The sequence below is a fragment of the Miniopterus schreibersii genome, assembly GCF_964146895.1.
Source record: "Miniopterus schreibersii genome assembly, chromosome: 15".
Taxonomy (NCBI): domain Eukaryota; kingdom Metazoa; phylum Chordata; class Mammalia; order Chiroptera; family Miniopteridae; genus Miniopterus; species Miniopterus schreibersii.
In genome coordinates, this window is record NC_138115.1 from 40,259,799 (window position 1) to 40,279,303 (window position 19,505).

Genomic DNA, 19,505 nt, shown 5'->3' on the forward strand with positions numbered 1-19,505 from the left:
TTTTCCTATGGTAAGTTCTATGGAAAATCAAATAAGTTATATTTATCTCCACATTGTGAGATAGCACACACATATATTTATAAAAATACATATGCAACCTCTTGCCTTTGGATTATGTCTCTCTGTGCTTGGCAGTGGGAATATCTATATGTACTAAGAAGGGAAATACTAACTCCATGTTTAAGCAGCCTTGATTTTTAAAAATTGCAAATAGCATTGTATTCAGCTCAAAAGAGCATAGAAGTTAAAAGTAAAAATTGGCAGTGCATATCTTATTTAGTATAGCAAGACACATTGTCAAACAGATGCTAGGCTCTGTTTAGGATAACTACCTTGGGCATATTTACACAGAGACACAAAGCTATCTCATGAATATGAAAATTAATTTACAGAAAATATATTTGCATTCTAATGTAATGTAGTAAAACTTTAGTAATAAAATATGCCTTTAAGTTAACAAACCAATCCCCTGATACTTTTTAGATATAGTATATAAATTTGTAAATTGAGATTTCTACTAGAGCCTTTCAGTATTATAAAATATTATTTGATTACTTTTTGTTTGCATATTTTTGCCTGTGGATTAATACATCTATAATGTGTGTGCGTGTGTGCACGTGCTTGCGTGTGTGTGCACGTATGGGAAATTTCTTCTCCCCAGCAGCGCCTGCAGTTAGGCACAGCCCAGAGATTTCTTGGCAAATATAACGTTCAATGAGCGATGATGCCAGCTCATTCATTGTGTTTCTCACAGATTAGGGATAAGGCCCAAGTAGAATTTGCTCTCCTCTTAAACACCCAAACCATAGCTGAAAGTAAGTCATGCACTTCTTCTCATTGGACATAAATAAATACATGCTTAGCTTCAAATTCTGTTGAGAGCAATAGCTGTCATATTAAAGATCATGTCCTCGGGATAAGAAATGTGTGAGACATCAGTTTCTTCCTGACATGTTAGCATTTCCCTTGAAGTTACTACTTGTTTTGCCAAAATGTCCCCCTTCTTCCAAGGGGACACTAACAGCTAGTATCTTTTTGACCTTGTTGTATTTGTACATTTTACCTCCCACCACCCACAGATTCTAAAATTGATCATACACTTCCCATGTAATTCTGATACACTTCCACTGAGTCCCCTACTCCTACTTTCTCTCTCCACCTTTAGGCCCCCAGACAGTGCTACAGAATTTCTCATCAGCATGAAAGTGAAAAATTGGGAAGGAGATGTGCACAGCACGCTGTCATCATTGACAGGCTTGGAACTGAAATTGAAGTCAGAGTGAGGGCAAAAGTGGACATCAGCTTTTTTCAATCACAGCAAGTCAAAGAAGATGATAGATGTAGCAGCTGGAGGGAAGTAATCATGTTTTCTACATCTATTGCCTCTTAGCTTTTCCTACAGTTAGGAACATGCCGTGTTAGCTGAGATATACAGAGTAGGAGTCAGACAATCGCTTGCACCGCCTGAAGAAATACAGAAGTGCCCCGAGGTACTTTAGACTTTTGACAACACTTCGCATAACTCATCTTTAAATCAACATGCAGTATTTTCTATAATATAACATGTTTTGAATGAACACAGTTTTTTTCTTTTATTGACATCTAATTATTTTTAGGAGTCATCTCTTTTTATTTGTATATAATAGAGTAATAATTTAAATTGAATACTCCTGGGCCCAGTAGGTTTGATGTAAAGGCAGTTATGTCAGAATTTGTATCAGAAAAGTAGCAGCTCATCTTACACATAATTGCAAAATATTTCTTTCTTTCACGTCATAAGTGTTAGAAATCCTGAGACTGACACTGAATGGAGTAGTTGCTACGTATAATTTGATATTGCTTGGCAATAATCTTATTTAAAATCACTCTGAGGTAAAAATCGATAGTATTAAACACGAGCCCCTTATATTTTACAGAAAATTTAAACAAATATAATGTAATAGTTTGATTCTTTTAAAATAGCTGTTGCCCAGCTGGCGTGGTTCAGTAGTTAAGCATTTACCTGAGAACCAAGAGGTCACTGCTTCGATTCCCAATCAGTGCACATGTCCTGGTTGTGGGCTCGGTCCCTGGTGGGGTAGGGTGCAGGGGGCAGCCGATCGGTGATGTTTCTCTCACATAGATGTTTATATCTCTGTATCCCCCTCCCTTTCTCTCTAGAAATCAGTAAAACCATATTAAAAATAAAGTAAAATAGCTGTTAAGTTGAAGGACCCACTTGTTCCTTGTTTGATAAGTTCGGAGTCTTCATTGCTGCTGCTACTTACTCTTAGTTGTTTACCTGCCTATTGAAGTCTTCTTTTGAACGGGTTCCTTCAGAAACATAGATTTCCGATTTAGGTTTAAAAGATAAACTCCACTTGAGTTTTACTTTCAGCGCAGCCCAATAAGAGCCTCCACACAGCAGTAAGACATTGTTATGTGAACCTGATAATAACCAGACAGTCGTCTTCATTTGGGTCCTGAACCTCCAGTTGACTTTCCATTATCATTTCCTTTTCTTCCAAAGTATTAGGCTTGTTTTGGTTCCAGATAGTCTGACTCAATTTGTAATCCTGTAGCCCCTCTTCTTCCGTGATGGAAGGTTGCCCGGGAGCCTTCTACCTCCCTTTCCCTTAACTCAGAGAGGCCCAAGAGCCACAGGACTCTGTACAGCATCCAGAGAGCAGTGGACAACTGTCCCATTTCACACTCCACCATCCCTGGTGACTGGTGCACCTAAGTCACTCCCTCCTTACAGCTCTACTTGGGAATTAATTATCAACTTCCTGGATCAAATTATTTACATTATTAATACTAAGCATTAACTCTTTTCATTAATTTATGGCCCGTAAAAACTTTTTTATAGTTAGCTTTGGTAGATACATTTTTTTATTTATCACTTCATAACTTTAATATCATCAATTGATAATTTAGTAGAATATCAATAATCTTTAGTCCTCAAATCCAAACAATATGGATTTTGTAATTTTGAGACTTCAGATTCTTTTCAGCATGATTCGTATGCTTCCTTTAGGTTTTAAACTTGTCTACTTAGTTTAGTTTTAAAAAAATTAAATGAGGCAAAACATGTTTTGGTATCATTCCTTCTACTTTTCAATTGTACCAATTATGTTAACTATATATGGTTGTATTAGTTTGCTGTGGCTACCATAACAAAGTATCACAGACTGTGTGGCTTAAAAATAATAGCAATTTATTTTCTCACAGTCAGTTCTGGGGACTAAAAGTCTAAGATCAAGGTGTCAGCAAAGTTAATTTCTTCTGAGGTTCTCTCCTTGTTTTGTAGATGGGTCTCTTTCTCCCTGTGTCTTCACATGGTCTTCCCTCTGTGCATGCCTGTGTCCTAATCTCTTTTCATTAGGAGACCAACCCTAATTGGATTAGAACCCAGTTTTTAACTTAGTTACTCTCTTAAAGACAGTATCTCCAAATATAGTCACATTCTGAGGTATTGGGGGTTAGGGCTTCAACATATAAATTGGGTAGTGGTGGGGGGTACACAACTCAGTACATAATGATGACACTTCACAATGTTTTAATTTGCCAAAAAACTAAAACATGGAAAGCATGTGTTCGTTTCAACTTTGTAACAGCACAGTGAGGAGGAGCCAGAGTCACAGTGAAGCCTAGTTACCTGCTCCAGGCCTGTTGTCTGGGAGAATGCAGAACTAGAGCCTGAGTCTCTTGATTTGAACCTTGCTATCTTTTTTTTTTTAAATATATATTTATTGATTTCAGAGAGAGGAAGGGAGAGAGAGATAGAAACATCAGTGATGAGAGAATCATCGTTGATTGGCTGCCTCGTTTCCCACGGGATCGAGCCTGTAACCCGGGCATGTGGATCGAACCTTGACCTCCTGGATCCTAGGTCGATGCTCAATCACTGAGCCACACCCGCCGGGCTGAACCTCACTATCTTTTTACTCTGTAATGCTGCAAACTGAAATAGGACTTGACAGTTGTATAGATCTTTGAATGTTTGGGTGTATTTAATGTGCATATTTTGGATCATGACCTATAAAATTCAGTCAGATTTCTACTGTACATTATTTAGTCACAGCTTTCTGACTTTATTTAATACCCTTTTTTTTGTGCTTTAGTTTCTGAAGAGTAGGTCAGTGTCTAGAAAGATTGGTAAACTACTTAAAACTTAATTCCCAAATGAAAAAATAAAACATATCAAGGAATTTCTAGAGGTTTATGTCATGAAAAAACATACCCCTCAAGATTTATTTTTAGTAAAGGATACATTTTATTTCCAGCACTGAGGGTTTTTAATAATTTGGTCACCTGCCAATGGAGCAGATAGTGGGGAAAGGGACAATATTGAGCTGCTGAGCTCTACTTCTGCTTTTCCCATGGTAGTTATAATCTCCAGCGTTAGCACAGCCTGAGCTACCAGTACCCCTTTGGCAGCCCTGGCTCAGGAAATGCCAGCTCTCTCCTGCCCTGTCAGAAACCCTGCCAATGGGTTAACATTTTAGTAATTAATCATTCTGATTGGAGAGAGTTGATTCAATTCTGCCATGAACCTGATGAATCTTTTTTCTCTTATTGTTCCTATTAGCAGTCCCTAAGTGTCTCTTGTAGACCCTGGAGATTGCTATTTTGTCTTATAATTCTTTTGCCTTGTATCTTATGCGTGTCTTAAATATGTGGCTATGTCAAAGCTTCCTATATCTGATTACTTGTATCAAATGAATATCCTACTTTTAAAATAATACAAGTATGAATATGTTTAGATTTATTTAATGTTATTAAAATTCAAAGAAGAAAAGTTGATAGATGTATTGATGACTGCCTTTTTAAGAACATCTAAATAATTAAAAATAATTTTCTTTGAAAGTTGGCCAGGAATACTTTGCCCTGATCCTTTTAAAGGGAAATATGTGACCTATGACCTGGATGGAAATGTTGAACAGTATCACATAGAATTCCTGGGTGATCCTCATTCAAGATCATGGATAAATGCAAGATTTGTTGGGCATTATAGTATCACATTAAAGGTAGGTAGAATGATAACTTTATTCTTCTTGTACTTGTTTTTAATTGTGGCCATTTTTTACTCAGGCCCTAAAAGATACATAATTATTTACTTTTATATTTATGTAAAGAAATAGTATATACTCTTTAAACTCACATATTTTTATTTTTAAAGCAGTTTTTCAAAGGAAGTATGGATATAAAAATAATTATGGGGTACTTTTAAATTTTATTTTTCTAGTAGCAATATAGTATAAATCAACTGAGGATTTCATATAATTGCCTTTTGAAATAATTTTAAGATTATCATTTGGTAATTTTTCAATTCTCTTGAGAAGACTCTACATTGTAGCCCTAACTCACAGGGAAAATTAATTATGGAATGCAACCAGATTTTCATATTTCAAACAGAATATTTCATTATACTAACTCCTTCAGTACCTTTTTGATTCTTTTTAAACCTTAAATCACACACTGCAATTAATGAATAGAGTGGATTCTCAGGTTGATGAGAATAGGTAAACTGGACCTTCTTCCATGAGTTTGGTTTGATCATTATAAATTAACTCACCTATCTGTGTCTGTATTCTAATATTAAGACTTTTCATCTGCAAATCATGCTTTCATTAGAAATCTGACTGAAAAGTAGATGTCAGAAATGTGGACTCCTTTTACTCAATTTGGATGGTTTCTATCTTATAGTGAGAAGTTCATATATTCAAATATACATATGAGTGTATTTACATTTAAGGCATGCCATTTAATCCATAGTATAAGTAAACTTGTGATTTGAGATACTTTAAAATGGACTTCTATTCTGCCTTTGGCATAAACAGTATCTTTGTTCCTTTCAGCTTGAAAGCAGCTGGAAAGGCTGTTTTATCTAAGTGTGGAATAACATCGCCATGGTAGTTGTGAGCCAGTCATCTTAATGTGAGCACCTTCTGGGCTCTGACTTCTTGGATGTGTGCCTGGGTACTTCTGCTGACAGCCACGGGAGACAGGAAGGAGTATTCTCCCTTCTGCGCCCCCTCCCCTTTTCTAAAGGATGGGGAAACCTAGCTTCTCATGAAGCAGACCTTAGGACCTTAGATATTTGACAATGTGGTCAAGAGTGGGGAATTCTTAATAAAGTATATATTTAAATATAAGTAAAAAAATCAAAGCATATTATAAAATTGTCAGAACTAGTAGTACTTGTAGGATTTGAGTCGTATCATGATGAATTTGAGTAGTCTGGTGTCAGTGAGCATAAAAATCTGATGCAAAGCAAAGCCAAACATAAAAATCAGTAGCCATAAGTTTTTAACCTTATGAAAGTGTTAAAGCAAACTTAGAAATTCTTACAAAGACCAGGAATTAAGGGCTGCTTAAATTAATGAAAGTGTGAGAGCAGAAGAAAATAAAGTGTTTCTTGCTCTTCCTTCTCCCACTTTCCCAACTAGTCAGGTGCTCTAGTTTTTAAAAATAATTCCCCCTGGTTGATGTGTTAATAGGACCACTGAATTAGTAATTTTATTGTTGAAAGTGAAAAAGAACTCTTATTGTTCATTCATACAGATGATAGGGTTTTCTCCAGTAAATAAATCTACTCATAGATACACTGTGATATACTTTAGAAAATAGTTGAAGGCAATATTAGGTTGCATATTTGCAATTTATATTGGTTTAGTCATACATAATTTTTTCATTAATAAAAATCAGTAGCTTAAAGAAAGCTGAAGTTCCCCCTCCTTTTAAAGAAACTTTGATTCTTTTTTTTTTTTTTTTTTTTTAGAATCCTTCCTTTTTAAAAAATATATCTTTTATTGATTTCAGAGAGAGGAAAGGAGAGGGAGAGATAGAAACATCAATGATGAGAGAGTCATTGATGGCTGCCTCCTGCACGCCCTGGCCTGGGAGTCAAGCCCGCAACCTGGGCACGTGCCCTGACTGGGAATTGAACCCCAATCGCCTGGATCCTAGGTCGATGCTCAACCACTGAGCCACACCCGGCTGGGTGAAACTTTCATTTTTAAAAGTCTGTATTTAAAATATATATCACTCTGATAATTACTCAAATAAAATAGACATGACCATGTACTGGATGGCTATTTTTTTTTAAGAGCCAGTACATAGAATAAAATTCTTTCCCCATTGGCACAAATATTTCTTTTGTATTTAGTAGGTACATGTCTGCAGAACTCATTATTTGCAAGTTTGTTTTTTAGCTTGATAGACTAGTATGTGACTTAGTTTACCATTTCAGCCTGGAGTACATTAGAGAACTTTACAAAACAGTAACAACAACACCACCACACAAACACAGCAATGCCTGGGCTCCAGTCTACTGGATCAATTACATCAGAATCTCTTGGAGTAGGGCTAGGCCTCAGCATTTTAAGTTCTTCAGGTGCATCTAATGTGCAGCTCAGGGGGGGCGGGGGGAAAGAGAGAGAGAGAGAGAACGAACTGCTAAGTTTTCTCAACTTGAAGCATCAGAGTTTTACTGGTTTTATTTCTGTATAACTTTGGTTGTAGTTTTCTGTTTCCTGTTACGTTTCTTCTGCTTCTTTTGTTAATCTTTCATTTTAATTTGCCTGAAAATTATGCTTATTGTCATAGATTCACATGTCTGACCCAATAGTAATCAGTTTCATTGAACACAACTTTAAGGTCATTCTTGTCTTTTAACATTATACATAATTCATAGATATTGCTGATGAAACTGATGTGTAATTTGAACTTAAATATTTATAGTTTGTTTAAAGTGATCATCTATCTTATAGGTTATATAGAGTCATTATCATTTTTCTTGGATATAAAGCATGTACTCCAACCAATAATTGCTTGGCCTACACTTTTCTAGTTCTTTATATTGCCAAGAAAAAGCAGGTAGTTCACCCCTAATTCTATGGTGCTCCTATGGTAAAGTTTAGATTTGTTGGTCCATGATATGAATGGATTTTTTTCTATGTATTTTAGTAGTCTGCTTACTACTGTATGCAGGCTATACCTGTAGACATGCAACAAGTTCTTTGGCTACCAGGTGCTGTTTGGGTATTTACTCATAGTGTTACAGAGTTGCCTGTATTTTCCAAGAAGATGAAAAGGGAACAGTGCCATAATGCTAAACTTGAGCTCTGTAACTCCTAGAATTCTGCTTCCTAATTGGGGCAATCATTAATACTGCTCACCAAAAATTGTCCAGGTCTAAGCCTTCCTGTTACAAAGTAGAATTGCACATTTGATACTCTTGTGGTGGGGTAGGGCCAGTGAGCTGTGAGTGAGAGTGATGAATGTCACCTCTTTGAGCACATGGCTACATCCAGTGCAGCACCCTTGGGAATTCTGTCTTTTCCTGTGGGCACCATGATTGATAATGTTTAAAATATTGGTTTGCTACTCTCTCAGCCTGGATCCCTGCGTGACTACTCTTAGCAAAGACTTCCTCACTACCAACAGATAACAGATATGCAGTGAGAGAAAGCTATAGGCCTTTGTGAAGCCCCTGGATTATTCTAACGGTTGCACCAATAACAACACAGGAATGCCACAGTTCTTTGTAACCTGTATCTTTAGAAGAACCATTCCTGAGATTTTAGCACTCTTCAGAAGATGGCCAAATGACTGAAATCACATTCCTCTCATTTCTCTAGTCTGTAAATAGAAGTATCACAACTTGTTATCTTACAGTAATTTATCAAATAAGTTGATTTCTTTTCTGTATGGTGATAAACATTTGAGTAGAAATTGCCGGCTGATTCATACATTGAATATAAATTTGGTCTAGTAAATATCATCCAACAAAGGGCTCTGATGTCAACATGCGCTATGAGGACTCAATTAGCCCACAAATAGCAATTATATATGGAGTACCTGCCATAGGCCAATGATTGGATAGATGCTTTTCATATAATATTTAGTTTCACAGCAACTCCATGAAGAAAAACATCACCACTATTAGACACTGAGAGTCAGGCTACATGTTTAACCCAAGGTCAATTAGCTACTAGGCGATGGGCCAGTGATTAGAATCAAGATGTCTAACTCCAAAGTCTAAATTCTTTTCTCTTTCTATACCATGCCAATTTCCTTATGCTTAAGCAGTGGTCTAATTTATTGTTGAATGTTTCCCACATTTGCACCTATGAAATGAGGACATTTCCACCTTTTAATTCTAATAGATATGTTGAATGATGACAGTCTCTAGGAGACTTGCTCAAGCAGAACTTTTTTAACGTACATGTACAGTAGTCACTTGACAAGTGTCTCTGGAGTAACATCTACTTGAGCACAAGTTTTGATTCTAATATTCATTAGGATCCGAATTCCAAGAATGTAGTATGTGATAAGGATTAACACATTTGTTTATAGACTAGATCACCAGGCAGCTCTTTGCTCTTAGATAATGAAGTGAGACTGGATACCAATCTATTGAGCAATTCAGTGGAAAACCACATTTGCAAATACATATATATTCTTGCACCGTGTTCCTGAAGCAAATGATCTGTAGAGCTATCGAACTCTCAATTTTCATCCTATGAATTCCATATTTGATATAAAATTTGCTGTAATCTTGCTATTATTAGGTTAAGACTGTTGGCTTGTTTTCTAAGCATTGTTTTTGGCCTGGAGAAAGGTTAAGGGAATTAGAACATGTTTCTATAACTGTGACCTATTTGTGAATAATCTGCCAAGGAAACTTCTGTAGTAATTATATTAGGAAAAGAAGGAAGTTGTCAAAATGGTTAAAAAGGCAGTCTCTCGAGCCAGGTTCTTTGGGTTTGAAGGTTGCCTATGCTATTTACTAGATGTTTGACCTCAGGCAAGTCACTTATCCTTTGCGAATCCCACACTGCTCATTAAAATGGAGCAGATAATAGTACTGGCTTCATAAAGTTGTAGGGGTTAACTGAGATAATACATGTAAAGCATTTAGCACAGTGCTTGTCATACAGTAGGCTCTTAATAAACAGTAGTTGATGTTATTCATTAGAAATACAAGTGAAATATACAGTTAAAGAATTAAATTTTTTCCCTTAGCAACCAATATCTGTAGGAGTGAGCACCAAGAAATACAAGAACAAATAAGGTGGAGAATAATATTTTTTCTTTTGATTAAGATCATATGTGTAAATGACATGATTTTAGTGGTTTTTAAAAAAATCAACCAACATGATGCTCCCAGAAATTGAGTGAAATAGACCGAGTCGATCATCTATCTTATACTGGATTCTTCGGTGCATGGTGGAAAGAGTCCATTGCTGCACCGCTTTTCTAGTTTAAGGTGAACAGAAGAGCTAAGAACCTTTGAAAGAGGAGATAATTTAGAGCCTTCTTAGTCTGACTTCTTGGTGAGTGAATAGTCCTCAGTATCAGCAGTGCCTTAAGAATACTTCGGATTTGTTTGATGGAATTTGGAAGGACGGTAAGAGAGATTATCTTTCATGTTCTTTGCAACTGAATGAAACCAGCTTCTTTCCCTATCTCTATTCTGCATTTTGATTCACTCACATTTTATATGCTGACTTCGCTGTTTCAAATAAATTCTTGAATTCACCTCTGTCATCTCCCACCTTCATCTCTTGTGAATTTAGATAACTGTGAACTTGAAGTGAAGTGAAAAGTCCAAATCCAAATAATATCACCAACTTTATTCTTTTTACAAAGGATGGAACAGGTGGCTACCTTTCACATTGTCAAATGCATGAAAAATGCATTAAGTATCAACCAGGTTTTTCATATTGACTCTTCAGTAGTCTTTTCTAAGAAATTCCAATATATAGCTTTCTTGATTTTCTGGAAGTGCTTATTTTCTGTTAAAGAAACCAGAGTCAGATCATTGTTTTTAAGCCAAAATACAAGAGTCATTAAATTACCTTCAGAGTCATACACCTTATGAGTAAGGCTGCCTTATAATGAGCCTTTTCTATTGGGGTTCTTAACAAAGTAAGAGTTTATAGGGTAACTTTTTGGTACATTCTTCCATTGGGAAATGGTGAAGTGCGAAACTCGTAATCGTATGCACCTACAATTGATATATAAACTTCTTTTTCATTTTATTTTCTTTAATTCCCCCACCATTTTTTGCTTTGTTTTGTTTGTTTTGTTTTTAAGTATCTTCTAGCCAAGGGGCAAGACCAGCCCATGACTCAGGCAAAATCCATTATCCCTAAGTCCTAAACAATTTTTATTAAAATAACTTCGAAAATAAATTTCAGAATTACCACTTCCTTGCCATTTTGTTTATCTCACAGAAGATGTGCTGATTCTGTGTCACCTATTCAACCACCCGTTCCTCCTAGATCTTCCACCAATCTGAACATTGGTCTGAAATAAATACAGCCATTGTTTTCTCATGAACACATATTCCATGAAAAACAAGGAAATGTAGAGTAGAAGATAGCAGCCAAGTATATTAACTTTCTTTTAGGTTCAGGTCTTAATATCCTTGTTTATTGTTGCTTAAAATCCTTTAGGCCAATTCTGACTTTTTTAAGAGCTTAGATATTTAAAATGTTTTGTAAATATATATTAAAGTATAGGTTTTAACAAAGAGCTTACCATGTAGCCTTTGATTTTTCTGATTTTTCCATTGAGGTTATTTTATCATAAACTGCTTGACTTCCTACTTTTCCTCTCACTCCCCAGTGTTGCAGGGAATGCTTAGTTCCTGTATTGGTAATTTTTATATAGAATTCATACACAAAATCCCAGTATTTTAAGCCAAGTAATGGAATCATACTGTAAAGATTTGACTCTCAATTTTCCTTATTCTTTCTTTTCTGCCTAATTTCTCCTCTAGAACTCATTGCATTCTTGGTATTATCTCTCAGACTGATGTAAAGCATCAGACTAAACAGATCTAGGACTTTTTTTTTTTTTTTTTTGGTCAAGTTAACTGGTTCATACTTGGGGTGGTGTGGGATGGGGCACAGAAGTTATTTTGTCCTTAAAATCTTGCTGACTGAGACTAAGCAAAATCCCTATTTATGTCTAAGGAAACCTAGAGTAAGAAATACATTTTTGAAAGCAGTGTTTGCCTCAGGTGTTCAATAATTTGAGTAAGCTGTGTAAATAATCCAGTGCTGATTATTGAGGATTATGGGAACCTATGTTAAAGATGACAGATGAAGGGGTGGCAGATATTAGGAAGCCAAGGAGTGTGTGGTGCACATAGGTGTGATGTGACTATCTTCTAGTTTGCATCAAAGGAAAGGGAGCCAGCCCTCTCACTGTCTAGATTACTGGTTGCTGTTGCAGAAATCCAATTTAAGGAAGACAAGATATCCTTGTGATTAACTTTCTACTGAATTGCTTTAAGCGAAAACGATCTGCTCAACAGAGGAGAAGAGTGATAGCTTTGGCAAGATAGTAAATAGAATCATGCATCAGGACGATACATGGTTAGTCAGTGAGCTATACTGCAAGTTTGAATGTATAAGTAGCAGTAATGGACATAAATCACCAGACAGAGTACTTTGGTAGTGTCGATGCTCATTTAGTGGGGGTGCATTCCAAAGGAAAATTATTTTATATTTCTTTAGATTATCAAATCTGTGACTTATATTCCCATATTTTAAGAGGCATATTATGTAAGAAATAACTTAAAGTAATGGTCAATATTTGAAGTCATTTCAGTGAATTTATGAAGCCAATAAAGCAGGCTAAGTACTTACGATTCTGGTTTTCCAGATTTTTATCGTATGCTCAACATTGTGTCTAAAAAAAATTTTCCTAAATTGTAAGTACTTATTTTGCATTTAACTTTAGTATTGATATAATCAAAATTTGAATTGACAATTTTGGATTGTAGATGCTATCATTGTGCCTCCAGGATTGTAGTGAGGCTCTACTATCCCCAAATAGGGCAGATAAAGAAGCATTTGATTGAATTACTGTAGTTTTAAGATAAGGTACTGCTTTTTACATACCATTTAAAGTACTTGAAGTTAGATATACTTTTTTTTAAAGCTCCTAATATAATAGGATAAATCAATGGCCCATGAAACACTTTACAGATCTGAATTCTGTACACAAAAGGAAGGCCCATATTATTTTAGGAGTAATATCACCATATCATAATGCCAGGTAGTCATCATGTTTATAAATTTTTCTTTTAGCTTTCTAGAGATAATCACATAATTCAGGATTAAAATGTAGCTTTCACTTTTTTTTAAAAATTTTTATTCCTCAATCCAGGATATGTTTTTTATTGATTTGAGAGAGAGAGAGAAACATTGATGTGAGAGAGAAGCATAGATTGGTTGCCTCCCATACTCACTCTGACCAGGGATCAAACCATCAACCTAGATATGTGCCCTGACCAGGAATTGAACCCATAACCTTTTGTTGTGTGGGACGACACTCCAACCAATTGAGCCACCCATCCAAGGGTGTAACTTTTCACTTTCATCACCAGTTTCCTGGCTGGGTTTTTTTACCCATGCCACCCTGAAAAAAAAAAAAGCATATTTATAATATTCAATAAATATTTACTGAGCTATCTGTGACTCTTCTAGGCTCAGATGTGAACAAAACAGACAAAATTGAAATGCCCTATGAGACTTAAATTAGTGGGATAAGACATAGTAAACAAATAAATAAAGATATGGTATGTTAGTTGTTGCTGAGTGCTATGGGGAAAATTAAGGAAGAGCAATAGGTAGAGTAGAGGGAGGGAGTAGGGTGCCAAGAGGTGGAAAGACCACCATCTGCCTATTATTTTAATCTTCAAAGTCCCTTAGCTAGGAAATGTTTTCCTACCAATCAAATACCAGTGGTTGGTTAATAACAATTTGTTTTTATTGTTTTTTTCCTCTCACTTATTCCAGGAAGTAGTCAGGCCCCTAGTGTTCCCATATCGGGAGAGTAGAGCTTGAGTTCCTTGAGGATGGGAAGGGTGGACTGGGAACGGCGAGGCCAGTGCCTCTGAAAGGGACAGGCAGGAGCAGCAGGGCAGAGAGGAGATTCTGTCAGGCTTGCAAGAGGATAAAAGTCTGTCAGTGCCCTGGGCAGTGCAGGACCTCAAAGAAAGGTAGCAGAGCAGTGTGCTCAGGAAGACGGAACCCATACCCAAGGTTCCCAGCCCCTGAAAAGATTCTTTTGTCCAGGCGTGGCAAAGAAGCTGTCAGACCACCTGACTTCAAGCGACTTGAACAAAGAGGTTATTCATGTAACCATCATAGATTGGAAAGTAATGATCTGCCCTCACTTGTCACCATATTTTCCCCCCAATTTCTGTGAACTAAGGGATGGCCCTGAAATGACTAAAATCAATCATCCTTGTAAGATCAATCATCCTTGTTGGATTAGGGCTTTCTCATTCAACATAGCAAAAAGAAGATACTGTGATACTGTGTATACATTCAAATTTGCAGAGTAGAAGTTATCCTGCTACAGCTCCAGGCTATTATGTCTTGATTCATCCTCACGTAGAGAAGCAATCTTAAAATACAAAGCAACAGAAGGCATGAATTTCTGCCAGGTTGCAGATTTCCCACCACTGGCCTTACTGGGTGGACAAGCACATGTGTATTCTTTTCCTTGCATTGGCCACTCCATATGAGTGTGTGGTGATAACACTGACCTTACTCAGTGAGTCAAAAGTCACTGAGAAGTGTCACTCAACTTCTTTCTCAAACCCTGGGAAATGTGAAAATGATATGAAGGCCTCTGTCAGGCAGTAACAGTTGATTGAAATAAGATCACATAGGACAGTAGTTTGCAAACTTTTCCGTTTTGGACACAGCCAAGAATTTGCTCAGACATAGGTGCTATCTTTCACTTTCTAACCATTTGTTTGGTCTCAAACCTAATGCTTACTCCACATATTTGCTTGCTTATCCATCTATCAAGAATACATCTGTTAAAAATTATTTACTTTCATAAATTCACACAAACTTTTACACTATATATTTAACTTCTTTTCCTATAATGGTTGCTTATTTTCCCCCTCTATCCCAAATTTAATGAAACTGATTAAAAAAACTCAGGTTGCCAAAGTAATATAAAATAATGAAGGGCTTGATATTCCCTCTTGGGATCAGAGAATTTACTGGAATTTGAAGGTGCCCAGTTCTTTCTATAGTTTAATCTGAAGTCACTGATCTTAATCTTGACTTTATAAGCTTTTAGCTCCTTGAAAATTTGCTAAAGAAAAAAAAAAAATTAGCTAAAGAGCTACCTTGAAAATTTCCTTCTTAAACAAGTATATTTAAAAACTTGTCTGTGTTTTATTTTGTTTTGGGGTGGGAGATAAGATAGAAGTTCTAAATTTATTAGATATGTTCAGGCTTTAGTGAAAGGCATAGGTTTTTAAAACTACAAAAGCTAAGGACAAAAATAATTATTTTCACATTGCAAACTGAGGTACAAGACTATGTATGTAGGACTTACAAAGGAGGTGCCCAAACTGGCTTGGCCCAATTTATATAAGAATGTAAAAGGGTTGAGGTTGAACATACAGAAATTTCTTTGGAGAAAATGATGGTATACTGTGGCATCTTCCTTTCTCCTTTCTTATCTTGGGAGGAAGGATGGTCATTTTCCTGTACTAGTGGTGTTTTGAGAGCTCTATGTGTTTGTTCTGGAACTTGAGCAATACAACATACTGGTGTCCAACTTCCCCGTGAGAAATGTACAGAGTGAGAGTTGCCAGTTATCAGATCTGGTGGCGGGTGATGAGAGCTAGAGGCACCAGAAATGGCCAGCATTCCCAGTTTTTGGGAGCAATGATGCAGGCAACGTGAGAGAAAGAGTGGGGTCATTTTAGAAGGGTCCCCACCCAAGACTGCTTCCTTTCTGCTGCAGTCTAAGCAGAAAGATGCAGATAATGGGTTGGGGGTTGAAAGCAACCAGCTAGAAGAAAGACCCCTGTCAAGGGAGCTAATTCTAGTTGGGAGAAAACATTCTCCAAAAACCCACAAGGTACTCCATAATAAAATGGTACTCCTGCCCGGCCGGGCGTGGCTCAGCAGTTGAGTGTCAACCTAGGATCCAGGCGATCGGGGTTCGATTCCCGGTCAGGGCACATGCCCGGATTGCGGGTCCAATCAATGACTCTCTCATCATTGATGTTTCTGTCTCTCCCTCTCCTTCTCCTTTCCGCTCTCTGAAATCAATAAAGATATATTTAAAAAAAATAAAATAAAATAAAAAATAAAATGGTACTCAGAACTCTGCTATGGCTCCCATTGCACTCTGAGTAAAAGCCAAAATCCCTGCAGCAGCCTGAAAGGACCTCCAGCATCTGGCGACTGTTCCTTTTCTGACATCATCCCCTATTACCCTCTTCCTCTTTCAGCCTCAGCCACTTGGACTTCTTCGATACTTCTTGAATACACACTTATTCTCTTATGTTAGAGCATTTTTCTTTACCTAGAATGCTCTTTCCTTGGATATCTACATGGCTAACTCCCTGATCTCATTCAGGTCTTTACTGAAATGCCATCTTTCCAATGAGATTTACTCTGACTACTTTATTGTCTTACATTTTATTTATTACACAGTACTTATAACCTCTTTTAGCATGCTGTAGCCTTTACTTATTTATTATGCTTATCGGAGAGTGTCTGTTTCACTGACTAGAATGTAAGCTTTATCTGTTTTCTTCAACGATGGATCCAGAGAGTCTGGAATATGTTGAATCAATAAATAAATGAAGCAATTTGCAAGACATCAAAAAAATTCGAAGAATATATAAATGTTCATAGCTTTCCTTAAAAATATAGATGATGTATGTGCTTATAGATGCATACAGTATTGCTGGAAGACCGAAGCTGTAAATAATGAGTGCCTTCTTTATTTTTAGAATGTGCAACTATTACTTCTTCAATTAAAAACCAAACTCATAAAAAAATGCAATGCATAGCAGAGCCTAATTCTGGAATTCAAAATTTTTTTAGTCTTAACTTACTGCTTCTTAGAAGATGTTTAATTGTATTACCACTAGGTGGCACATACTTACTGATAAATTCTTAAAGACACTCAGACACAGGTTTTCCAAAAAGCTCTTCAGTCACCCAGACTCACCCAAGTTTACTTTAGCATTGATTTTTCTCAAGAAATTCCTTTAACTTTAGTTGTTTAATGCTATCAGCTTTTTGGTGATTTTTCTCTGCCTTTAATTTCTTAGCATTCTTACAGCATTTGAGTTGCAGAAATGTTTTAAATCTGCAGGTGCTAGCTAAGACATTCTTAATTTAGTGTACATATTCTCATGTTTATTGAATTGTATATCTCTGCTTTTCATCCTTTTTGTATGAAATAACAGTGAATGAAATTTAAAGAGTCTGTGTACAAAAGTAGATTTTTATTTGATTATTTTGCTTTGCTGCTTTTATACCAAATAAATCAATGTTCAGGACCACCTGCAATTTAAGAACCAATTTCTGAATGCTTATATAATATACAGAGAGATTAAGCAAATGGGTACAGTGGAGAATACAAAAATGAAATATTATGTATTTCCTCTGTCTTCAAGGATCTTTCGTTTTATGGGAGGAAACAGTCATGAATGCAAATTAACTATGATGCAGGTCAGAATGTAGTAAATAATATAAATGAAAATACTAAATGTAATAAGAACCAGATAGTAAATATTAATTTGGGGACTGCAAGAATAAGGTGGAATTTGAGAAAAACCCAGGTAATTTTTATAGTTATTTTTAACATACAGATTCTTTGATTGTTTGCCTTTCTAAATACATTTTTGACAAAATGAAATAAACACGTAGAGAAAAGTGCTGTATTCAAGTAGAATAACATTTATTGAGTGCTTCCTGCTCCAGCAAGCTGTCATCTGTTATTTCATTTAATACTCATGAGGCCTTTTGATGTATGTACAGCTATCCACATTTTACAGATGAAGAAACTGAGGCACAGAAGGTTTAAGGAACTCGTATGGATATGTCGGCTGTCCGCCATAACCCCAAAACTGATGTGAAGTGAATTAATTTTCTTGCAATAAGAAACTTAGCTTTTCAGTTTTTGCCGCTTCAGTGTCATTGCTATGTTACTACTTAAAAGAGAATCAACATTATTCTAATAAAATATATTAACATTGACTACTTTGTTAAATTGGCAGTCTTGATTTTTATGACTTTCTAAGTGCAATGTGAATCCTAATAAAATATTATCTTAGTGAATCAAGAATATGACCCATTTGGCTGTTAACATGCAAAATTTTTACAACTTTGCTATATTCTAAAATAATAATACAATAATAATCAGATATCAAAGTCTAAGTAATATATTGTACAAGGCTTAAATTAGATTTGGTTCTAGCTCAACAGCTAAGTCAAGTGGATATTAAAACACAATTATATATTTAAAATGAATCTTATTTTTCTGTGTTTCTTTAGCCAGGAAAATGTGAAAATAAAAAGAAGGAGTGGTATATAAGTGCACTACAAGAAGCATACCGTGCTTATGGATATTCTCCTGAGCAAAGACTGGAAATGTGCTGCCTGTCAAAACAGGGTATATGATTTTCAATTTTTTGCCACCCCAAATAAGGATGTATTCAGATGCATGCTTTCCAAAATGTGTGTGCTCATTTAAAGATCTCCCTTCTTTTTATATCTTTGTCCACTGAAAAATTATTTTTGTATGGATTAACAGTATATATTTTACTCTCTGAAACTATTTTCAATGACTACACACACTATTTAAATACAGGGGTTTTGATCAGTGTCTGTCATCTTTGCTCTTAGATTATCTACATAGGTTCTCTTGTGTATTTCAAAGCATTTATTTCAAAATTAGAAGCCATGGCTTTAAAATATATTCCTGGGGTGGAACTTTTATTGGATATGCTGTGTTATTTCAGAACAAAGTATTTTTAAATAAATTCAAGGCAGAAATAAAAGATAATCTTCAATTTTTTAAAATTTAATTAGGTGAAAAAATATAGTATTTCAGGTCATTTTCAAAGAAAGTCTTTTGAATCATAAATATGATTTATACATAGCTTTTTAAGTGAATTCATCATAAAGATTATAGTAGATATAACATTTTTAAACTCTAAAACATTTATGATTATCATATAAAAATGTTGATTTTCAATAAACTTTAATATGTTTTTAAATGTTTCTACTTAGTAATCATAACTTTCTATCTTACCAAGGCCCCTTTTCACTTTATCACAGTAATGTTTTTTCTCCTTTGGAAAAGTTTAATGTATATTTTTAAAAACATGTGAAAACATTTTATTTGAGAAAATGTTTAAATATTAACCCAGCCACCGAACTTTAGATTTTAAAGCAAATATGTAGGTTAGGAAAGAGTAAAAAAAGAATGACAAGCACACTGTGGCTTACTCTGAGACCAGGAGAAGAGACAGTTATCATAAATGCAATTTTATTCCTGGTGCTTTAAGTATAATATCTCTGTTATTAGTAATAAAGGTTGAATTCACTGTATTGTCACAAATACAATTTTAGGCTTTGCATGGACTGTACATTTCTATTATGTAACCAAAATAATATTTGAAGTATTTATTTTTATAGAACATTAATACCTTGACATAATATAAT

At 35.5% G+C, this 19,505-nt stretch overlaps 1 protein-coding gene across 7 annotated transcripts in view; it reads left to right on the forward strand.

The window, feature by feature from the left end:
• ZCWPW2 (zinc finger CW-type and PWWP domain containing 2) overlaps positions 1 to 19,505 on the forward strand; it is a 66,779-nt gene that overhangs the window by 24,162 nt on the left and 23,112 nt on the right. For all 7 annotated transcript variants that reach the window (XM_081160701.1, XM_081160697.1, XM_081160699.1 and 4 more), the window contains 2 exons: positions 4,850 to 5,009; positions 18,333 to 18,450. In XM_081160701.1, coding sequence (XP_081016827.1) covers positions 4,850 to 5,009; positions 18,333 to 18,450 — 278 coding nt within the window. The remainder of the gene's footprint in view (positions 1 to 4,849; positions 5,010 to 18,332; positions 18,451 to 19,505) is intronic.